Source organism: Aedes aegypti, chromosome 3 (assembly GCF_002204515.2).
Source record: "Aedes aegypti strain LVP_AGWG chromosome 3, AaegL5.0 Primary Assembly, whole genome shotgun sequence".
NCBI lineage: Eukaryota > Metazoa > Arthropoda > Insecta > Diptera > Culicidae > Aedes > Aedes aegypti.
Genome location: NC_035109.1, coordinates 291,013,127 through 291,030,973, shown reverse-complemented (window position 1 = coordinate 291,030,973; position 17,847 = coordinate 291,013,127). Strand labels below are relative to the sequence as shown.

The following is a 17,847-nucleotide window of genomic DNA, read 5'->3' as shown; positions in this document are numbered from 1 at the left end:
CAATTCAGCGAGAATTGCTCATGTATGTATGCATGGGCTGGTTTCAGTGGGTCGTCGTTGGTGCGGCATCCCCACACTCCCTTCTCTGGCGTCTGTTTGCAGATTTCGCCTTGTAAAAAAACCGTACATAAAAACAATAAATGGTCAGGATATAGAACAAGCTGTTCAGAATAAGGCGCTGCCTATAATAAGGTGCTTGAACGGTACATAAATAATGACCACGTGGTTTATGGACATCCCCTTTAGTTCATTTTTTATTCCATTCAGGAACAATGAAGGCCGTAGAACATTAGCGTTGGTAGCGGAATAAGAACTTTCCGTAACAATAAAACAATGTTTCCTAAAGCTGCGAATCAGTTTCGAAGATAATCAATAAATATGAACGGGGCATTCGTATACGGAAATCAGCGGTTAACTATATTTTCAGGTAGAGGTAACACAATTAATACTAACGTAAACCTACGGAAAGATCCCCTCTTAAGCTACTACATACGTATATCATTACCCTTATGCTAATGGAAATGTGCTCTAACCCAAAATGTCTAACTCAGGTGGCAATGGAATCTTCTCCCCGATGGCAAACTTCCTCAGCGCTTCGTACTTATTCCTCAAGGCATCGACCTCGTCCCGCATCCGGTTCGTCTGCTCGTGCATCTTCTCCATGTCGCGCCATTCCTGCGATTTCTCCGTCTCCAGTTCATCCTTCTGTTCGATCCGCTTGATCCGACAGCTGGCCGCATATCCCCGGTTCTTCAGAGTGCGCCGACGTTGCTTCATCCGGACGATCTCATCCCGGGTCAGCCCCCGGAGCTTCAGGGTACGGTTCAGGTCACGGACCGAGATCGACACCAGCTCATCGTCGCTGATATCCGGGATGGGACATGGCGACAGGGGTGCCTGCAAAAGTGAAGCAAGTTCAAGAACTGGATTAGAGGTCACGTTCCACTTCCGCTTGGTTTGGCGTTGGTTTCGATAATTACTTCGTTCCAGTGACTTCTTTTCGAGTGCATCGTCGACTACAGGGGATAAAAAGGGGGAAACTTTATTGTATGCTGGCTGTGTAATTGTGCGATCATTAATGTGTTCTAGCAAAAATCGAAGTCAGAAAAATCGAGGTGCGCTACTTTAGAATGGAAGATATACTTATTTGTAACATAAAATATCATTTAGATATTCCTGCAGATCAATTTATCAAAAATTGACATATTTTTATGTTTTGTGCAAATGTATTTCTTATTTTTCTATGAGTGTTATTGAGCATTTGAGTGATATTTGTTTTAGAAATTAAGTAAAGCAATCAAATTCGTTTCTTGTGAAAATTCTTTCAGAAATATTACGGAAGATCGTTTCCGTACAATCTTCTGTTGTATTTCCGAAAGTATTTTTCTGATGCAATTCTTCCGGATATTTTTAGAGGACTCTTCCAAAAATTCTCGTAAGATTTCACTAGAAATTCTTCTGGAATTCCTCCTGAAATAACTCTGGGATTCTTCCAGAAATATGATTCTAAGATTCTTCCGGAAATGCTCCTGGGATTTTTACGAGAATGCATCTATAATTCTTCCGAAAATCATCTGAATTGCTTTTGCGTCAATATCCTTCGAATACTTACGGGACTAGCTCGGGAACTCTTCCGAAAATCCTATCGGAATTTTTCCAAATATCTCTGTATGATTATTTCAGAGAACCTTCTGGAACTCTTTCAGACATCGTTTTGAAGATCTTCTCAATCCTTCCTGCTAGATGGAAATGCTTTACGATTCTCCTGGACATTCCTCCTGGATTTTTCAAGATATTTTTTTTTGTTTTCGGTAGGATTTTTGTTGGAAATTCTTCTGGAATAAACCTGGATTTGTCCTGTAAATCCTGTTGGAAAGCTTCAAAACATCTTTCGAGGATTCTTTCGGAAACATTCCTGGGATTATACCGTAAATCGTTCTGGTATTCTTCCGGAAATATCGTTGAGATTTTTCGCAAAATAAATCTGGGATCCTTCCGAATATCTTTCTGGAATTCTAAAAATGCTTCTGGGAATCTTTTTGGGATTATACGGAAATCTCCATGAGGTTCTTTCGGAAACGTCTCTGGAATTCTTACAAAAGAATTCCATCCGATATTATCCCACAAATCAATCTGGGACTCTATCGAAAAATTGGATACTTTCGGAAATCTCTCTGGGATTCTTTCAAACAGGTTGCTTAAAGAATCCTTTCTGGATGCTTCCAGAATCCTTTCGGCATTGTTTTAGAATCATTTATAAATGCTTTCAGAATAATTCCAATTTGCCCTCATAATTTGACCTGCTTGCACCCAAAATGCTTTAGAAAAGCTTCCATAATCCTTCCAGGATGGATTCTGGTGGTATGTTACAAGGATGCAAGAGTTCCTCAAAGAATTCCGAAAAGAAGCATGTCGATTGAAAATAATAATGACTTTAGTGACTAAAATTATCAATATAGTGACCAAATGCCGACTAAAAAGTTACTTCAAAACTACAAATATTAGGAAGTCAAAAAATGTCTAAAAATTAAAATATTGTGATCTGCAAGGGAAAACCACGGAATGCGTTAATCTGAAAATCTTGATATACCGTCGCAGGCATAATAAAAATCATCAAATGTTTCAGATTTGGCAAATTTGGAACATTTGCGTCCTTGCAGAACGGAACAATCCAAGCCTACTTGAAATTTGACGTTGCGTTTGAAATGGGCGCATGTTATCTGCGCCGTTAGCGCCGCCGCTGGATGTAGATTTAAAATGAGCGCCGCAATACGTTTCTTATAACCATACATGATATGTACGTACAAATGTACATATTGTATAGAATTTAGAATGCCATGATCTGCAGTAATTTAGAAAATTTCATAGATAAGGCTAAATAACATAAATGGTTTGTAATTAGAAATCATGTCATTACTTTAATATGTGAGAAGCATCATGAAGGAGAGATTGTGCCAAGAAAATATTGCATTGGAGTTACGATTTTGAGGGCATTCATAAAAACAGTCGTGGTTATATTTTTAGAAGGTTCTGGTAGAATGCCTGACATAATCTGCATTTCTAACATAAAATGCATCTTTGAGCTATTTTGAACTGATATTGTTTGAATCTTTACTCATATTAGAAAATCTTTTTGACTCATCAGAACATAAAAAACTGCGCCAGTAATCGTGGATCACTTGGACACTTATTTGGAAAATGATATATAAGCTTTCTTATGGAGCGTTAGTTTCTTGTTCAATGGGATGTTTTCTTCAATGGGTTGATTGTAAGCGATTTGGAAACATAAAGAAATCGATCATTATAGTTAAATTTTAACTCATTTCCCATATGAATCGTGTCCATTTATAAACGCTCATTACCATATATTCCGAAATTTTGTGTTACTGCTGAGAGTTCGTTAGACCAACCAGCTCACATAAACATAACAGACACATTCATTTTCCGTAATCGTGATTTTGTCATGGAAAATGTTACTGTATTATACTGCTAATTGGTTTATCTAATGGAACAAAGAATCAAATTCTAATCAAGCATCTTATTAAACCTATAATAATTTTCATATAATGTAGCAGATATGTGAATTAGAAAAATAAAGTATTATTTATATACATGGTGGTTTGCGATTACCCTTTAATGGGTGAAAAAATACCCATTATCGAATAGCGTACCGATCTGTCAAAACATGGGTGAATTTGAAAACTCAAAAAGAGTAAAAAAATACCCATTTGTTAAAACCATTGTTGATCTTATAAATGGGTGAAAAATAGTTATGAAAAGCGTACATCAATTTGCAGAGAAAATTATCGTGCTTCTTGATTCTTATTGAATTTTCCATATTTTCTCTTTTATTAAGTACTCGGATATTCCATAAAAGTGGTAAGTGATGCTCGTTTCGAATATTTATTCAAATAACTAATGTTGTTGTTTTTTTTTCAGGAAATTTCAGATTAGTTGAAGGGTTGCTCCGGTTTGGCATCACCTTTCATTCCGGCACAATGTTACATCGATATTTCAGCAATAAAAAGTGCTTAAATATATTTTCCATATGTTCCATATGATAAAATAAACCAAAACTATAATTTCTCAATTGTTTTACTTAACGATAACGTGAATAATCTTCTAATTTGTGATTGTCCTCTCAATTTTCACCCATTTTTCAATGCGGGAGCGTTTTGCATAAAAGGTAAAAATTTACCCATCCTATGACATAAACTGGCTTTACTCTTTAATGAGTAAACCGTGTTTACTCATTAAATGTGGAGAGGCACTTCTAGCGGAAATGGGTAAATTTTTACCCATTAAAGGGTATTCGCAAGCCACCGTGTAGTGCATATCCTCACATGTTGTTTAAGGTGAAGATGAATCGAAGCCAAACCTCGAAGTTTCAATCTAGAAAACCGAACACCCATTTGAGCTGAAAACTTAAACGATTGGTCACCACCAGCTAGTGACCAATCGATTAAGTTTTCAGCTCAAATGGATGTTCGGTTCTCCAGATCTGTGCTCTCGAAAATTTGAAGCATGGCTTCGATTTATCTTTACCTTGAGAAGATCACAGCAGGCTGTGCGCGCGGGCGGCTGCTTTTTTGAATTCGCTGTCACGTCTATTTCGGTTCCGCGTTGTTTTCGATTCAGCCGATAAAAGAGAAAAATGGCTGATAGTGATATATATGCCACTCGACACACATTTAGAAGAAAAGTGCTGCTTCGTGAAGTGATAACAACGTGATCAGTGTGAAGATGTTCAATCAGTTAGGTATTTAGTGATCGGTAGTGTCAAGTGTTGGTGTAAGAATGATTTTCAAGCTATTATTTTGCAATTGCGGTAGGTGGTTTGGATGGTACTATGCCACCCGGATCCGATGCACGCTTCACAGTGTTTAACGCTTTGAGCTAAATTGTGTATTATGTATGTTTGTCTCGTTGTTTTCCGAGAAATAGTTGCACAGTAATACCAAAGACAAATTAAAGACCTCGATGTCCCATGCAGTTGCCCAAAATTTTATGGCTCATAAGGTAATCTAGGACGCCGTGAAAAGTGTACTGCGATCTGTCAAACTTGGGTACCTTTTGTACTACCGAGGGACCAAATGCAGTACTAGAAGTGGTACCCAATCTGGGCCCGAGTGTGACGGACCTGGTAATACCGTTTGGGCGTTTGGTATAGAGATGACCGCGTGTCTGTGTAATATGTGGAAAGGTGAAGAAAGTGCTTCGAATTGTTGGGTAGACAGCGCCGGGCATCTGTTCACCAAGAGGTGCGGCTCAACCAGAGTGTGTTCTGGTATCAAGCGGCTGAGCAAGAAATGCTGAATCGCCCACATCTAAAATTAAGATGGTGGAAACTTGGAACATGGAACTGCAAGTCTTGGTTTCGCAGGTTAATCTATGACGAATTACATCCCCGTAGCTTCGATATCGTAGCGCAGCAAGAACTTTGTTGGACTGGACAGAAGGTGTGGAAAACTTCTATCAAAGCTGTGGCACCACAAATGAGCTGTAACTAGCTTCATAGTGTTGGGCAAGATGCGGCAACGCGTTATCAGGTGGCAGCCGATCAACGCAAGGATGTGCAAGATGAGGATAAAAGGCCGTTTCTTCAGTATCATCAACGTACACTGTCCACACGAAGGGAAACCCGACAACGAGAAGGAGACGTTTTACGCGCAGATGGAGCAGATATATGACGGATGCTCGCCGCGTGACATGAACGCACAGGTAGGACGAGAGACCGGTGATCGGGCGGAACAGACTGCACACCGTATGACTACGGCCAACTATGCGTCAACTTTGCAGCCTCTCGTGGTATGGTAGTCTGAAGCAGAGTTTATATACGCGGAGAGACTTCTTTGAATGCTTGTTCTTCTTCGTCTTCGAAAACAGCCCCTATCTGTTTTTCTGGGCTGCTCGATAGGTAGACGGTTTGACAGTTCGATAGGTAGATTTGGTTTCACTCTTTGCGCAACTCTCCATTCATAGACTCTGGTCTGAAGCACCTTCTTCTCCCGCAAAGATATCCATAAGGCCACCTGGAGATCACTCTATAATCAAACCGAAAACCAAATCGACCACGTTCTAATCGATGGAAAATTCTTCTCTGACATCACAAAGTTCGCACATACCGCTGTGCGAATGTAGATTCGGACCACTACCTAGTTGCTGTATGTATGCGCTCAAAACTTTCGACGGTGGCCAACTCGTGTCGATGCCGAACGCCGCGGCTCAACATCGAGCGGCTACGGGACTCAGAGGTAGCCCAAGAATACGCGCAGCAGTTGGAAGTGGGCCTACCAACGGAAGAACAGCTTGGCGCCACTCTTGATGATGGCAACAGCAGCACTAGGTCCAAATCAGAGAAACGACTGGTACGACGGCGAATGCGAGCAGTTGAAGAATGAGAAGAATGCTGTAATACCGCACGAGAGCGAACGAGGCTCGGTATAAACAGACACGGAACAGACAAAACTCGATCTTTCGGAGAAAGAAGCGCCATCAGGAAGAACGAGATCGCGAAGCTATGGAAGAGCTGTTCCGCGCTAAAGACTCACGGAAGTTTTACGAGAAGATTAACAGTTCACGCAAAGGTTTTATGCCACAAGCCAATATGTGCAGAGACTGTGACGGAAATTTTCTCACGAACGAACGTGAGGTGGTCGAAAGGTGGCGGCAACACTACGACGAGCACCTTAAAGGTGATGTGGCCAGTAGCGGAGGTGGCACGGAAATAACTTTGGGAGCACGCGCGGACGACGAAAGACTTCCGCCTCCAGATCTCCAAGAGGTAGAAACGGAGATTAGACGGTTGAAAAACAACAAAGCCGCTGGAGTGGACCAACTTCCGAGCGAGTTGCTAAAATACGGTGGTGATGCACTGGCAAGAGCGCTGCACTGGGTTATTTCCAAGATTTGGGAGGAGGAAGTATTGCCGGAGGAGTAGATAGAAGTTGGATTGAATTTTCCCAAATTTTATGCCGCCGTCTATCACAAATTGCTAGATAATTTATTGGGCAATATCAGGCAGGATTTATGGGCGAACGAGCAACAACGGACTAGATATTCGCCATCCGCCAGGTGTTGCAGAAATGCCGTGAATACAATGTACCCACACATCATTTATTCATCGATTTTAAATCGGCCTATGATAGAATCGAACGAGAACAGCTATGGCAGATTATGCACGAATACGGTTTCCCGGACAAACTGATAAGATTGATCAAGGCGACGATGGAGCGAGTGATGTGCGTAGTCCGAGTATCAGGGACACTCTCGAGTCCCTTCGAATCTCGCAGAGTATTACGGCAAGGTGATGGCCTTTCGTGTTTACTGTTCAACATTGAGACGATGGCGGATACGTACATCCGACTAAGGGCTGAAGCTAGGCGAGTCGGACTGAACATCAATGTGTCGAAGACGAAGTACATGATAGCGAGGGGCTTAAGAGAAGACACGGCACGCCCCACACCTCGAGTTCATATTGACGGTGATGACTCCGCAGAACGCTCCGATCGAGCAAAGTTCGCCATCGCACGAAGTTAACCATCTGACGCTGATTAGACCGGTACTCTTCTATGGGCACGAGACATAGACCCTACGTGCAGAGGATGGATCAACGTGCCCTTGGTATTTTTGAACGGAAGGTGTTGCGGGCCATCTATAGCGGAGTGCAGATGGAAGACGGAACGTGGACAAGGCGAATGAACCATGAATTACATCAGCTGCTGGGAGAACCAACCATCGTCCACCTCGCAAAAATTGGGCGGTTGCGGTGGACCGGGCATATCACCAGAATGTCGGATAACAACCCGGTGAAAATGGAAAACAATCCGACCGGCACAAGACGTGCGTAGCGGACCCTTCGCAGAATGCGTGACTGGCGACGGGCAGCCATGGACCGAGTCGAATGGAGACGTTTCCTACGTACATCAGAGGCCACACAGGCCATGCTGACCGTGTCTATCCACCTATTCTGAAATGGGTCACTGGATCTGAAACAGAGCTATCACCTTCTAACTCCTGGACTAAATCTTCCTGCAAGAGCATCAAAAAACCTTGCATAATATCACTGCCGGACAGTGGGTGTTACACAAACACACAACTCTGCCTTACTCGATATTTCTCCTTACTAGATGGAATGCGCGGTCCCTTCAATTTAGCATACTTTAATCCCTCTGTAAGTCGATACCTCTCTAACTCTAACTCTAATGTTCCCCAACTCGATGCGATCTGTTTGAGTTTCCCATGCAAGTTTACCTCTCTAACTCGATGTTTTCAACAGATTCAAATAAATTTAAATTTTATGGTTTTAATTTGTTTCAGGATAAAAATTTAAATTTTTGTTGACTTTTCAAATAGTGCAAGGTAGAAGAGTGTGTCAAAATTTAACATTTTTTCATGTTGAAATAACAATGAGTGTATTTTGTACAATTTACGAAATTTCAAAATTTGAAAAATATGTCTTCTTCTGTATCTTCATTCCTCCTTAACTCGATGGTCCCTTCAACATCGAGTTAGGAAGAGTTGACTGTATAAAATTGGTGCCAATATTCTTTTGAAATGATGCACGTTTTTTTGAAGTCATCCAGTGCTAAAAAATAATTGTTTTTAAAAAGATATTAATATTATGCTTAATATATTTTTTGTGATTAAAAACGCAAAATTTTAAAACTTTGTCAAAAAAATAATCTAAAGGTGCTGCAAATCATTTGAAAACGGCCTTATTTTAGGGAAAAAATGCTGTCATGAAATGAGCAGCTACAGCTTTCAGATGTTTTCGAACGTATACGTATACGTATCATACATGATTGAAGAATCCACGTAACATCGATACGGGTGTCCTTGAGCAAACAAATATCATTGCTGTTATATTCGAGTGAAACAATGGCATAAATCACTTTTTGTTCCCACTATTGCCAAAATTGGTACTATAGCGATGATTGTAGCTTGTGCCCTACTCGATTTTTGAATTTTTGCTCTTTTTTCTCCGAAAAGGTATTGTGAGATCATTCATGCGGTTGTGTATCATGTTTTGAATTTTCACATTTTGACTCCTAAAAAAAAAGTCTTTTTTCCCATGAACCCATTGCGAGAAATTGATTTAATATCGATTTTTCTATTATTTTTTGGAAAACTTATAAGCAATAACTTTATTAGAATTCTCTCTGGAAGGCATTTGAGTTTTTTTTTTTTTTTTTTTTTAAATCTTTATTTGAGTGTATTTTAACACACGAGGGCTAGTTCTACACTAGGCATTTGAGTGCATTTCGTACAAATAATCGATAATAAATTGGTACACTTTTATGCCAAATGCTAGGAACACCTAGCCTATTAAAAAATATCTATGCCGAGTTGTAGAGCATATATTGGTTAATAAAAGCGCTGAAGACACAAAACTGCTCGAATAAATATTTATGCTAGGTACAAATATATCCAAAACGAGAATGTCTTAAGTAGCCCCGTTTGACGGTAGTCATATCTTTCATTCTAGAGTTGAGCACCACGCGGACTCTGATTTTTTTTTCTGAGACACCCTAGCGATTATGAAAGACCACATAGATCTCTCTCTCTCTCTTGAATCGACTGGCACTTTGTCTTCCTCAAGGGCACAAGCACTAAATGGTAGAGTGGCAATTTTAAGCCATTTTTAGTGGTGCTAGTCGAAAATGGCTTTCGAGCGCTTAAACTTCCTACCTGTGTACTTTTCCGTTCCCGTTTGATGTCCTGTGGCATCACTGGAATAACTTCGGCCAAGCCAAATGCGTGCTGCACAGCAAGGAATTTGTTTTTTCTAGAATGGATGAAAAAAGGAAGTTGCACATCAAGGCAAAACAGAAAATGCAAGTCATTTTCGGATAATTAATACCTGTCGTAGTCGTTCTCTGCACTGCGGATAACTTCAAACACTAATTTCTGGTATGTATGTTAGTTTTAGCTACTGTTTCAGTAAAATTTGAATAAAATTATGATAAAATAATAGAATTAACTTTCAGAAATTCTTTTGAAGTTGAAATTTTGCCTTGATTTCAGACGTATTTTTGTTTTTGTTCCGAACTGAAGATGAAGAAGACCACGACTGAAACTGATTCGCGAGCAGGAGACGGATCATCGATGATGGGGCTGGACATATGATTGCTGCTCACATCTCTATCCCAAGTGAACGGTGTAATTACAGTGCACTCTCCATATCGCTAAATCGAAGGGAACATTATGCACTCAAGGTAAAAGTTAACACTTCTCGCACAACTTGTGATCTTGCCCTAAAAGCCATTCCCAAGAAACAATTGTAGGCGATTAATAAACTTGCCTGTTTAACTAAAGCTTTACAGCAGCCGTGGTAGTTGAACAAAAGTATAAGTTGTATAAAGTGATGATCAAATGTTGCATAAATTCTTAGCAGCACTTTTGCTCCTCACTTTCATGGCATTTTAATAGCAAGTAGAACCAAAGTTGGAGCAACGTTGGTTGATAATTTAGTTTGGTTGTCTAAGAGCGTCTCTCTAATAATTGAAGATGAGCTGTTTCTCTAGATCCAGACTTTGTTGTTCCATATGCGACATACAATTGAATAACAAGCTTTTACTATTTTTAGCAACATTTGTCTCGTCACTTTTTCAACAATACTTAAACTGGTCAACACGGCAGTGAAGATGTTTGCTTTGAAAAGCTATGAATTCAACTTTTCAACCACCCATAATATAAAAGCTCTTAACCGTTGTAGGTAGGTAGTTGTAGGTAAATCATTGTTCAAAAATTGCAGAAGTCCGGTTATAATCATTATTACCGATTAAGGATAAAATTCAGTATTGTTCAACTTCCCAAAAAACAATTTCTTCCTTGAAAAAAGTTTCTGAGAGCTGTTTTATTCAGCTATTGGTTTTATTTAGCTATTGGTCTTGACGTTGTCCTTGTTGCCACCACAGTATATATCGAAGGCAAAGAAAACACACCGTTTTGCTTTACATCGAAAACGGTCCATATAATATTCTATAATGACGGTAAAAGATGTTATAGCCACGCTTACACCACTTCATCAGGCTGTAAAAGGGTGTGAAACGTCAAACGCAATGTTTACATCCAACAGGCTGTGTAGATTTGCGATCGAGTGAAACTGAAGTGCTGAAAAGAGTGCGCGATGATTTGTGATGATTATCCGGCGGAGTACAACCCGAAAATCCACGGACCTTACGATCCTGTCCGTTACTGAGGCAAGCCGGATACGCCAGGTGAAGTTGATCAAATTGAGTGCTTGGTTTGGCCACCGTGACTAGAACCCAAGCAAAGACAAATTAAAGACCTCCATGTCCCTTGCAGTTGCCCAAAATTTTATGGCTTATAAGGTAGAATGCCGTGAAAAGTGTACTGCGATCTGTCAAACTTGGGTACCTTTTGCACTACCAAGGGACCAAATGCAGTACTAGAAATGGTACCCAATCTGAGCCCGAGTGGAACGGACCTGACCCAAGGCTGCCGCTGGAGCCGTGAGCCGTGCCTTTTGGAGATGGCAACAGAAATACTGGAAACCCAAGCGGCTGGGAATTGCCCCGTTCTTCCAGGTCATCGTCGGCGGAATGGTGTTTCCCTGTGCCATCAACTGCACCACAGGAACTACAAGTACCATTAAACGAAGGCACCCTGGTAGCAGGGTAGTGAGAAGCGGAACCTATCTACAGTTCATTATAGAAGCGCGATCCGCGGAGAATAATTTGGGCAGGATCCGGAAGGTGGTCCGGCTTGTGAAAGATAGCAATTAAGCATAGATTGGCAGACGGATGCTGGCATACAGTGAAAAGCTGCTTATTTTGTTCGGAGACTAAATTACATAATTAACGAAAAATAAAATGTGAAAATCTAGGAAATTTCGTTTTCTGTTAAATGATGGTCACTGCTCCTGAATTGATTCTTCGAAAATTAAGTATGAGGTTAATAAAATTGCAATAGATGCGTCACAAGTTGTTGTTTTACAGCTCACAGCTGTATATTCGCTGTATAACTAACGATAAAGTGCTTCTTAATTAGGTGTATATTGAGCAGCATAACAAATCATATTGTATAGAAGCAGCCAGAATAATGTGGGGACTTTTATTTCACATAATTGGGTTGCTACTTTTTACGGTGTTGAGTTACAGCTAAGTGAAAGCAGCAAAAGCGATAACTGACGAAGTTTATTCAGCTAATATTTATAGCTGCAAATCGTTTACGATAAAGCTGTATCAACGCTAATAGTTCTATTTTTGACGGCTTTCAATTTTTGCTGCGTTCGCTGCTTTAATTCAACTGTTTTACAGCACAAAGCAAATAATCTTGGCTTATAGCGCCAAAATTGTTAGTTGGGATAAATACGAATCTGAAGAGAAGCTTCAGGAACTTATGTGGAAAAAATATATTTATTATTTAAATTATTATATATATGGAATCCCTGTTGTCGGTTGATGAATCAATCCATGAAGCAAAACAAAGGAATTTGATGTGTAATGTCGTTTTTCTTTATTTGCACCGTTTTCCCACCGGTGTAGTAAAACTTGCACCCAAACCGTTCTTTTATTCCGCAGGTAGCACACCGTTTTTACACTCGATCGCCACCGGTGCAGAAAATCCTACACCCTGATCGAACTGGGTGTAGCAGGTAATGCACTCTTTTTACCAATACATATGTATGGTTCTTAGCTGTCAGTGGCGTTCTTGTTTTGGTCGTTTAGGTAGGAAGGGGAACTTTTTCGGCTTATGACAGAAAATTGAACTCTTCTTTCAGATATTTGGATTACATGTATAACAGTAGATACTACTTTACAAAACATTTTATGAACAAGTTTATGAAAATTTGACTTTAAAAACGGGGGTGCCTGAGTCATCAACGACTCAAGCTGTATGTTCCCACATTTTGAACTAGGATTACAAAATCTCTAGTGTTATATTTTTGCTAAAACTGACGACAAATCGACATTGATATTTTTTACGGGTTTGATGCAATGATCGATTTCATTTCATTGATGCTTGCTTTGCGTTGTTACAATTAGATAATTCACGGAATTGCGGAAATATGATTTTTGGTGAAGTTTTTGGTAAAAGAAAGGATTGATGAAGTCAGATAAGCCCTTACACTGTTGAAGTGTTAAATTTATGAATATTAAATATATTTTATTGGAATACAAAACATGTCATGGTATTAATGGTATTTATTTCCATCCACGTTCACGGCATAGTAATGTGTTCAGCCAGTGTTGTAAACATGGTTAACGAAATATAAAAAAAAACACAAACAAATCTAATGTTTTCGAATCCCTTACAGCAAATCATGAATAACAGAAACAGCTGTTTTATCTGGTTGAAGAATGACATTTTGTTTTGATTGACGCCTTCACTAACACCATCGTAGGCTGTCAAAATATTGCACCGAAACCGTTCTATTTTCCGGTGTCAATTGTTACTCTCGCGCGGTGCACCGTCGGGAATAATCGAAAACGACATAACACACACACGAAGTTTGCAAGAAAAGCATAGCAAATCGATATGGACACACACAGATCGAGTGTGTGGATTTTTATCAGTGTCCATTTGCCTGAGTGTCGTAACTTGACGAAACGCGGTGTAATGGTGTAATCGGTGTAATTGACGGAACCCCTTTTTTGATTTTGTTGTAAATTCAGAGCTGTCAAAATCAGCATTCATCACGCTAAATTCGTTCCACACACCATGAACAATATTCAAACTTCTGGCTCAATTTTGTTTGTCAATGTTAAATGTTAATTGAAAAAATAATGATTGGCATCATTGTTTGCATCGTCGTTAATAATGTTACTTAACTCTTGTTTTGTTTAATACGAAATTCTTGGATTCATTATGTTGAAAATCTAAATCATTTTTAATTTCGTACCCCGACTTTGCAAGGTTCCAGTCCGTATTATGTAAAACAGTTTTAGCGTGATCGCTTCGCAGGGCAAGTGAAAATGTCGACTGTGTTTTGGTGTCTCCTCCCATGTTAGGTAAATTCTCTTTGGTGAAAAATCAATTTTCCTAGCTAAATTTTCCGCGAAAAAAACGTCTCAACCGACGGTGGGTAATTGTGTTTCCTTTTTCCCGATTCGTTTCACAGCGCTCGGACTGGTGCTTTGAGCCAGATCCCGGAAGCATCTCGGAACAGCGAGCCAAGGGAACAAGGGAAGGGAACCAAAAGGAAAAACCATTTCGGACCAAGTCGAGCCGCCAAGGAAAGGAGGAAGAAAGTGGCAACTGCCGGAGGGGAGTGCGAGAAGAAAGATGAGCTCTAATGAAGCCCACTGGGAACCATTGGCGGAGATTTACCTTTCGTATCCGACGGGAGGAGCAAGTGGAGCGGAAGTTGCATTAGTCGGGGCAGGAGCTTCCAGCAAGGAGAAGAAAAAGTGCATTTACTGTTTGTGCAGCCGTGTCTTCATTAGGAACTACTACGATGTTTATGTGTCCACTCTGGAACGGGGCGAACCCAGTAAGTATGAGAACGCCCGCCAGGGCTGGTAGCGTGTCTCTTATTATAATACTATTCTCATGTAAATCTCTAAAAAGTCCCCATTTTTATTGCAGGGTCTTTAAAGTCTCATTTTTATTAAAATGATCTTAAATGTCACTTTGTTAAAAACTCTCACATTTTTTAGTGAATCCGTTCTTAAACTTTTGATTCTTCAAATATTCTAACAAGTCTATTTTAAAGTCTTCAGGAATTTCCTCACAGGTTCCTAGAGGAAATACTTCACGAAATCTCCATACGATTATTCAGGAATTCATTTAGTGATTCCTCCAGGAATTCCACTACAGTATTTTCTCAGGGGCATGACTGGCAGTGGGACTCGTTTTTAGAGATTTGGTCACTATTTTAATACAAACTTTCTATTTTACGTTGGATGCCTCTTTTTCATATTTCTCCGTCTGAAGTAATTCTTGGGCAAGGCTCCAATGATTCTTAAGTGACTATTACACAGGTTTTCAGGAATTTCTCCTTAGATTTATCGAGAAATTGCTTCCAAAATTTTTTATTGATTTCTCAAAATGATTCTTCTGGAATACTTTCAGGAACTCTTCCAGGGATCCTCCAAAAATGCCTCTAGCAAGCCTGGTAGAAGGTCTCTTTTCAAAGACTTGGTCTATATTTTAATTCAAGAAGGTCTCTATTTTGAATGGAAGCTCTTTTTTAATCCAACACGGCCATCAAAGTTATTCGTGCTTATTCTGCGCGGCGTGTGAGTCGAGACGAGTCGCTCTCACCGCGATTGACGTGAGACGACTAATGTTAATCAAATGGGAGCAAGTCGACAATTGTCACCTCATTCGACTCGTGTCACCTCACACGCCGCGCAGAATAGGCACGATTATTTTTCTGTTTTTCGAAGTGATTTTTAGCGCAAGCTTCTGAGGTATATCAAAAAGTAATCTCCAGAAAGAGCTTCTCAGATTCCTGAAGGAAAAGCTTCTGGAAATTTTAAAGCGACTTCTGCAGAGATTTATTTGGAATACTTTTATAGACTCCTCCTATCGAAACTTCTCATCAATTTACCGAGGAATGCCTCCAGAGATTTTTCACGATGTATAGAAGAATTTCTCCAACCTTCAACAATTTACCGTACTCCGTTAATTTAATTCGAAAATTCTTCTTGGATTTCCTTCGAATATTTTCGAAAAAAAAATCTCTTATTTTCTTTTTCTGATTTCTCCAGTTGTTGATCCAGGAAATCTTCCTAAGGAAGATTTGTAAAAGAATTCTTCTAGGAAAATCCAAAAGTTAATTGCGGGGTTTGGAAGAAACTTGTTCAGGAATTTATCGGACAATCCTACAAGAATTGCTTCAGAAGTTCTGACGCTGATTTTTTCACCAATTCATCCAACTATTTCCACAGGAATTTCTTTAATAATTTCTTCATGAATCCTTTCAAGTACTTTCCTGGGCTTGGAATTGTATTTTCCAGGGAGCGATGATTTTATATATTTGTTTGCTGTATTTTGTAGTGTTGATTAGTGGCTGCATGAATTTCAAAACAATGGCAAAGTTTTTATAGCAATCAGATTTTTTTTGGTATTCTGATTTAGTGATCTATTCAAACTACTGCATAATACGGTTATCATTCATTGACATTATTTATACTCCAGGAAAATATAATTTCGAGCTGGTGACAAGATTACAAACTGAGGGTGGGTTAGGAGCACAATCAGACCCTTGAATGTGTAATGTGGGTTAGTATTTGGGAAATGCCACTGACGGTTTGTAATCTTCTACGAGGTTTTCGAGATCCAACAGGGCACGTGCATCGGGTTGCGGATAAGAGCAAAGGGCGATCAGTAGCATCAAGTTAAATAATAAGACAAAATGCCGTTCTTTGACTAGGTGATGTTATGTGATCTCCTATGGTGTTGTAGTACACCCCAACCTCTTTTAACGACCGTTATCGGGGGGTCGTAAAAAAATCGATCGTAAAAAAAATCAGAATTATAATTATGTTTTTGAAAAATGCAACGTCTAGATGCGGAAATACTGATTCGACATATTCGGCAAAGTTGAAGCATGGGTTGAGAACTTTTCAAAATGGCCGTTCAAAATTACATATTTTGGTAATAGATGGCAACACTGCTCGATTGTTAGCAAAAGAGCCAATTTTATGGGGGTGTGATATGCAAACACCAAAAAATTTTAAAGATAACGATACCGAATGTATCGCCAAAGTTGAAGCAAGTGTTACGTGCCATACAGTCGGCCGAATCACAAATGTTAATGTGGCTGGCAACACTGTTTAAGAAGAATAAAGTAAAGCATGAAACTTTTGTTTTGCGGATAGCTCAGGATCCTGACCACTTAGAAAGATGGCGTCTTGGGCAAAGTTGTTCAGTAGCTCAAAGACTATCATTATAAAAGCTATGAGATTCAAAATTTCGCCACCAGATGGCGCTCATGAGTATGAAACTTTTGTTTTGCGGATATCTCAGGATCCTAACCACTAAGAAATATGGCGTCTTCGGTAAACTTGTTGAGTAGCTCAACTTTACCGAAGACGCCATGTCTATGTAGTCAGGATCCTGATATATATAATTTTGAATCTCATAGCTTTTATAATGATAGTCCTTGAGCTGATGAACAACTTTGCCGAAGACACCACCTTTCTGAATAGTCATAATCCAGAGCTATCCGCAAAACAAAAATTATGTGCTTACTAGCTCCGCCTGGTGGCGGAATTTCAAATCTCATAGCTTTTATAATGATATTCCTTGAGCTACTGAACAACTCTGCCGAAGACGCTAACTTTCTTAGTGGTTAGGATCCATAGCTATCCGCAAAACAAAAGTTCTATGCTCACTAGCGCCGCCTGGTGGCAAAATTTCGAATCTCATAACTTTTATAATGATAGCGCTTGAGCTACTGAACAACTTTGCCCAAGACGCCATCTTTCTAAGTGGCCAGGATCCTGAGCTATCCGCAAAACAATTATTCTATGCTCACTAGCGCCGCCTGGTGGCAAAATTTCGAATCTCATACATTTAATAATGATAGCGCTTGATCTACTGAATAACTTTGCCGAAGGCGCCATCTTTCTTAGTGGCCAGGATCCTGAGATATCCGCAAAACAAAAGCTTCATGCTCACTAGCGCCGTCTGGTGGCAAAATTTCAAATCTCATAACTTTTATAATGATAGCCCTTGAGCTACTAAACAACTTTGCTCAAGACGCCATATTTATTAGTGACCAGGATTCTGAAATATCCGCAAAACAAAAGTTTCATGCTTACTAGAGCCGCCCGGTGGCAAAATTTTGAACCTCATAGCGTTTATAATGATAGCGCTTGAGCTACTGAATAACTTTGCCGAAGACGCCATCTTTCTAAGTGGTCAGGA

General features: G+C 39.8%; 2 protein-coding genes across 3 annotated transcripts in view; one reads left to right on the top strand and one right to left on the bottom strand.

Annotated features, from left to right (window-relative positions):
* Window positions 1-390: 390 nt before the first annotated feature.
* Window positions 391-10,100, bottom strand: LOC5575269 (transcription factor MafK). 2 transcript variants are annotated; one of them, XM_001661822.2, is made up of 4 exons: window positions 9,863-10,098; window positions 9,691-9,787; window positions 981-1,016; window positions 391-897 (listed from the first exon to the last, which is right to left on the bottom strand). In XM_001661822.2, the coding sequence occupies exons 2-4, from the start codon at window positions 9,727-9,729 to the stop codon at window positions 529-531; spliced, it is 444 nt and encodes a 147-aa protein (XP_001661872.2). In that variant the 5' UTR covers window positions 9,730-9,787; window positions 9,863-10,098; the 3' UTR covers window positions 391-528. The 2 variants fall into 2 exon arrangements, with proteins under 2 accessions (XP_001661872.2, XP_001661873.2); XM_001661823.2 differs by lacking the exon at window positions 981-1,016 and having other exon boundaries at window positions 9,863-10,100.
* Window positions 10,101-13,827: 3,727 nt separating this feature from the next.
* LOC5575277 (trimethylguanosine synthase) overlaps window positions 13,828-17,847 on the top strand; it is a 42,675-nt gene continuing 38,655 nt past the window's right edge. Inside the window, exons 1-2 of the mRNA XM_021853298.1 lie at window positions 13,828-13,979; window positions 14,090-14,461. Of these exons, the coding sequence (XP_021708990.1) occupies window positions 14,254-14,461 (208 nt within the window). The 5' untranslated portion in view covers window positions 13,828-13,979; window positions 14,090-14,253. The remainder of the gene's footprint in view (window positions 13,980-14,089; window positions 14,462-17,847) is intronic.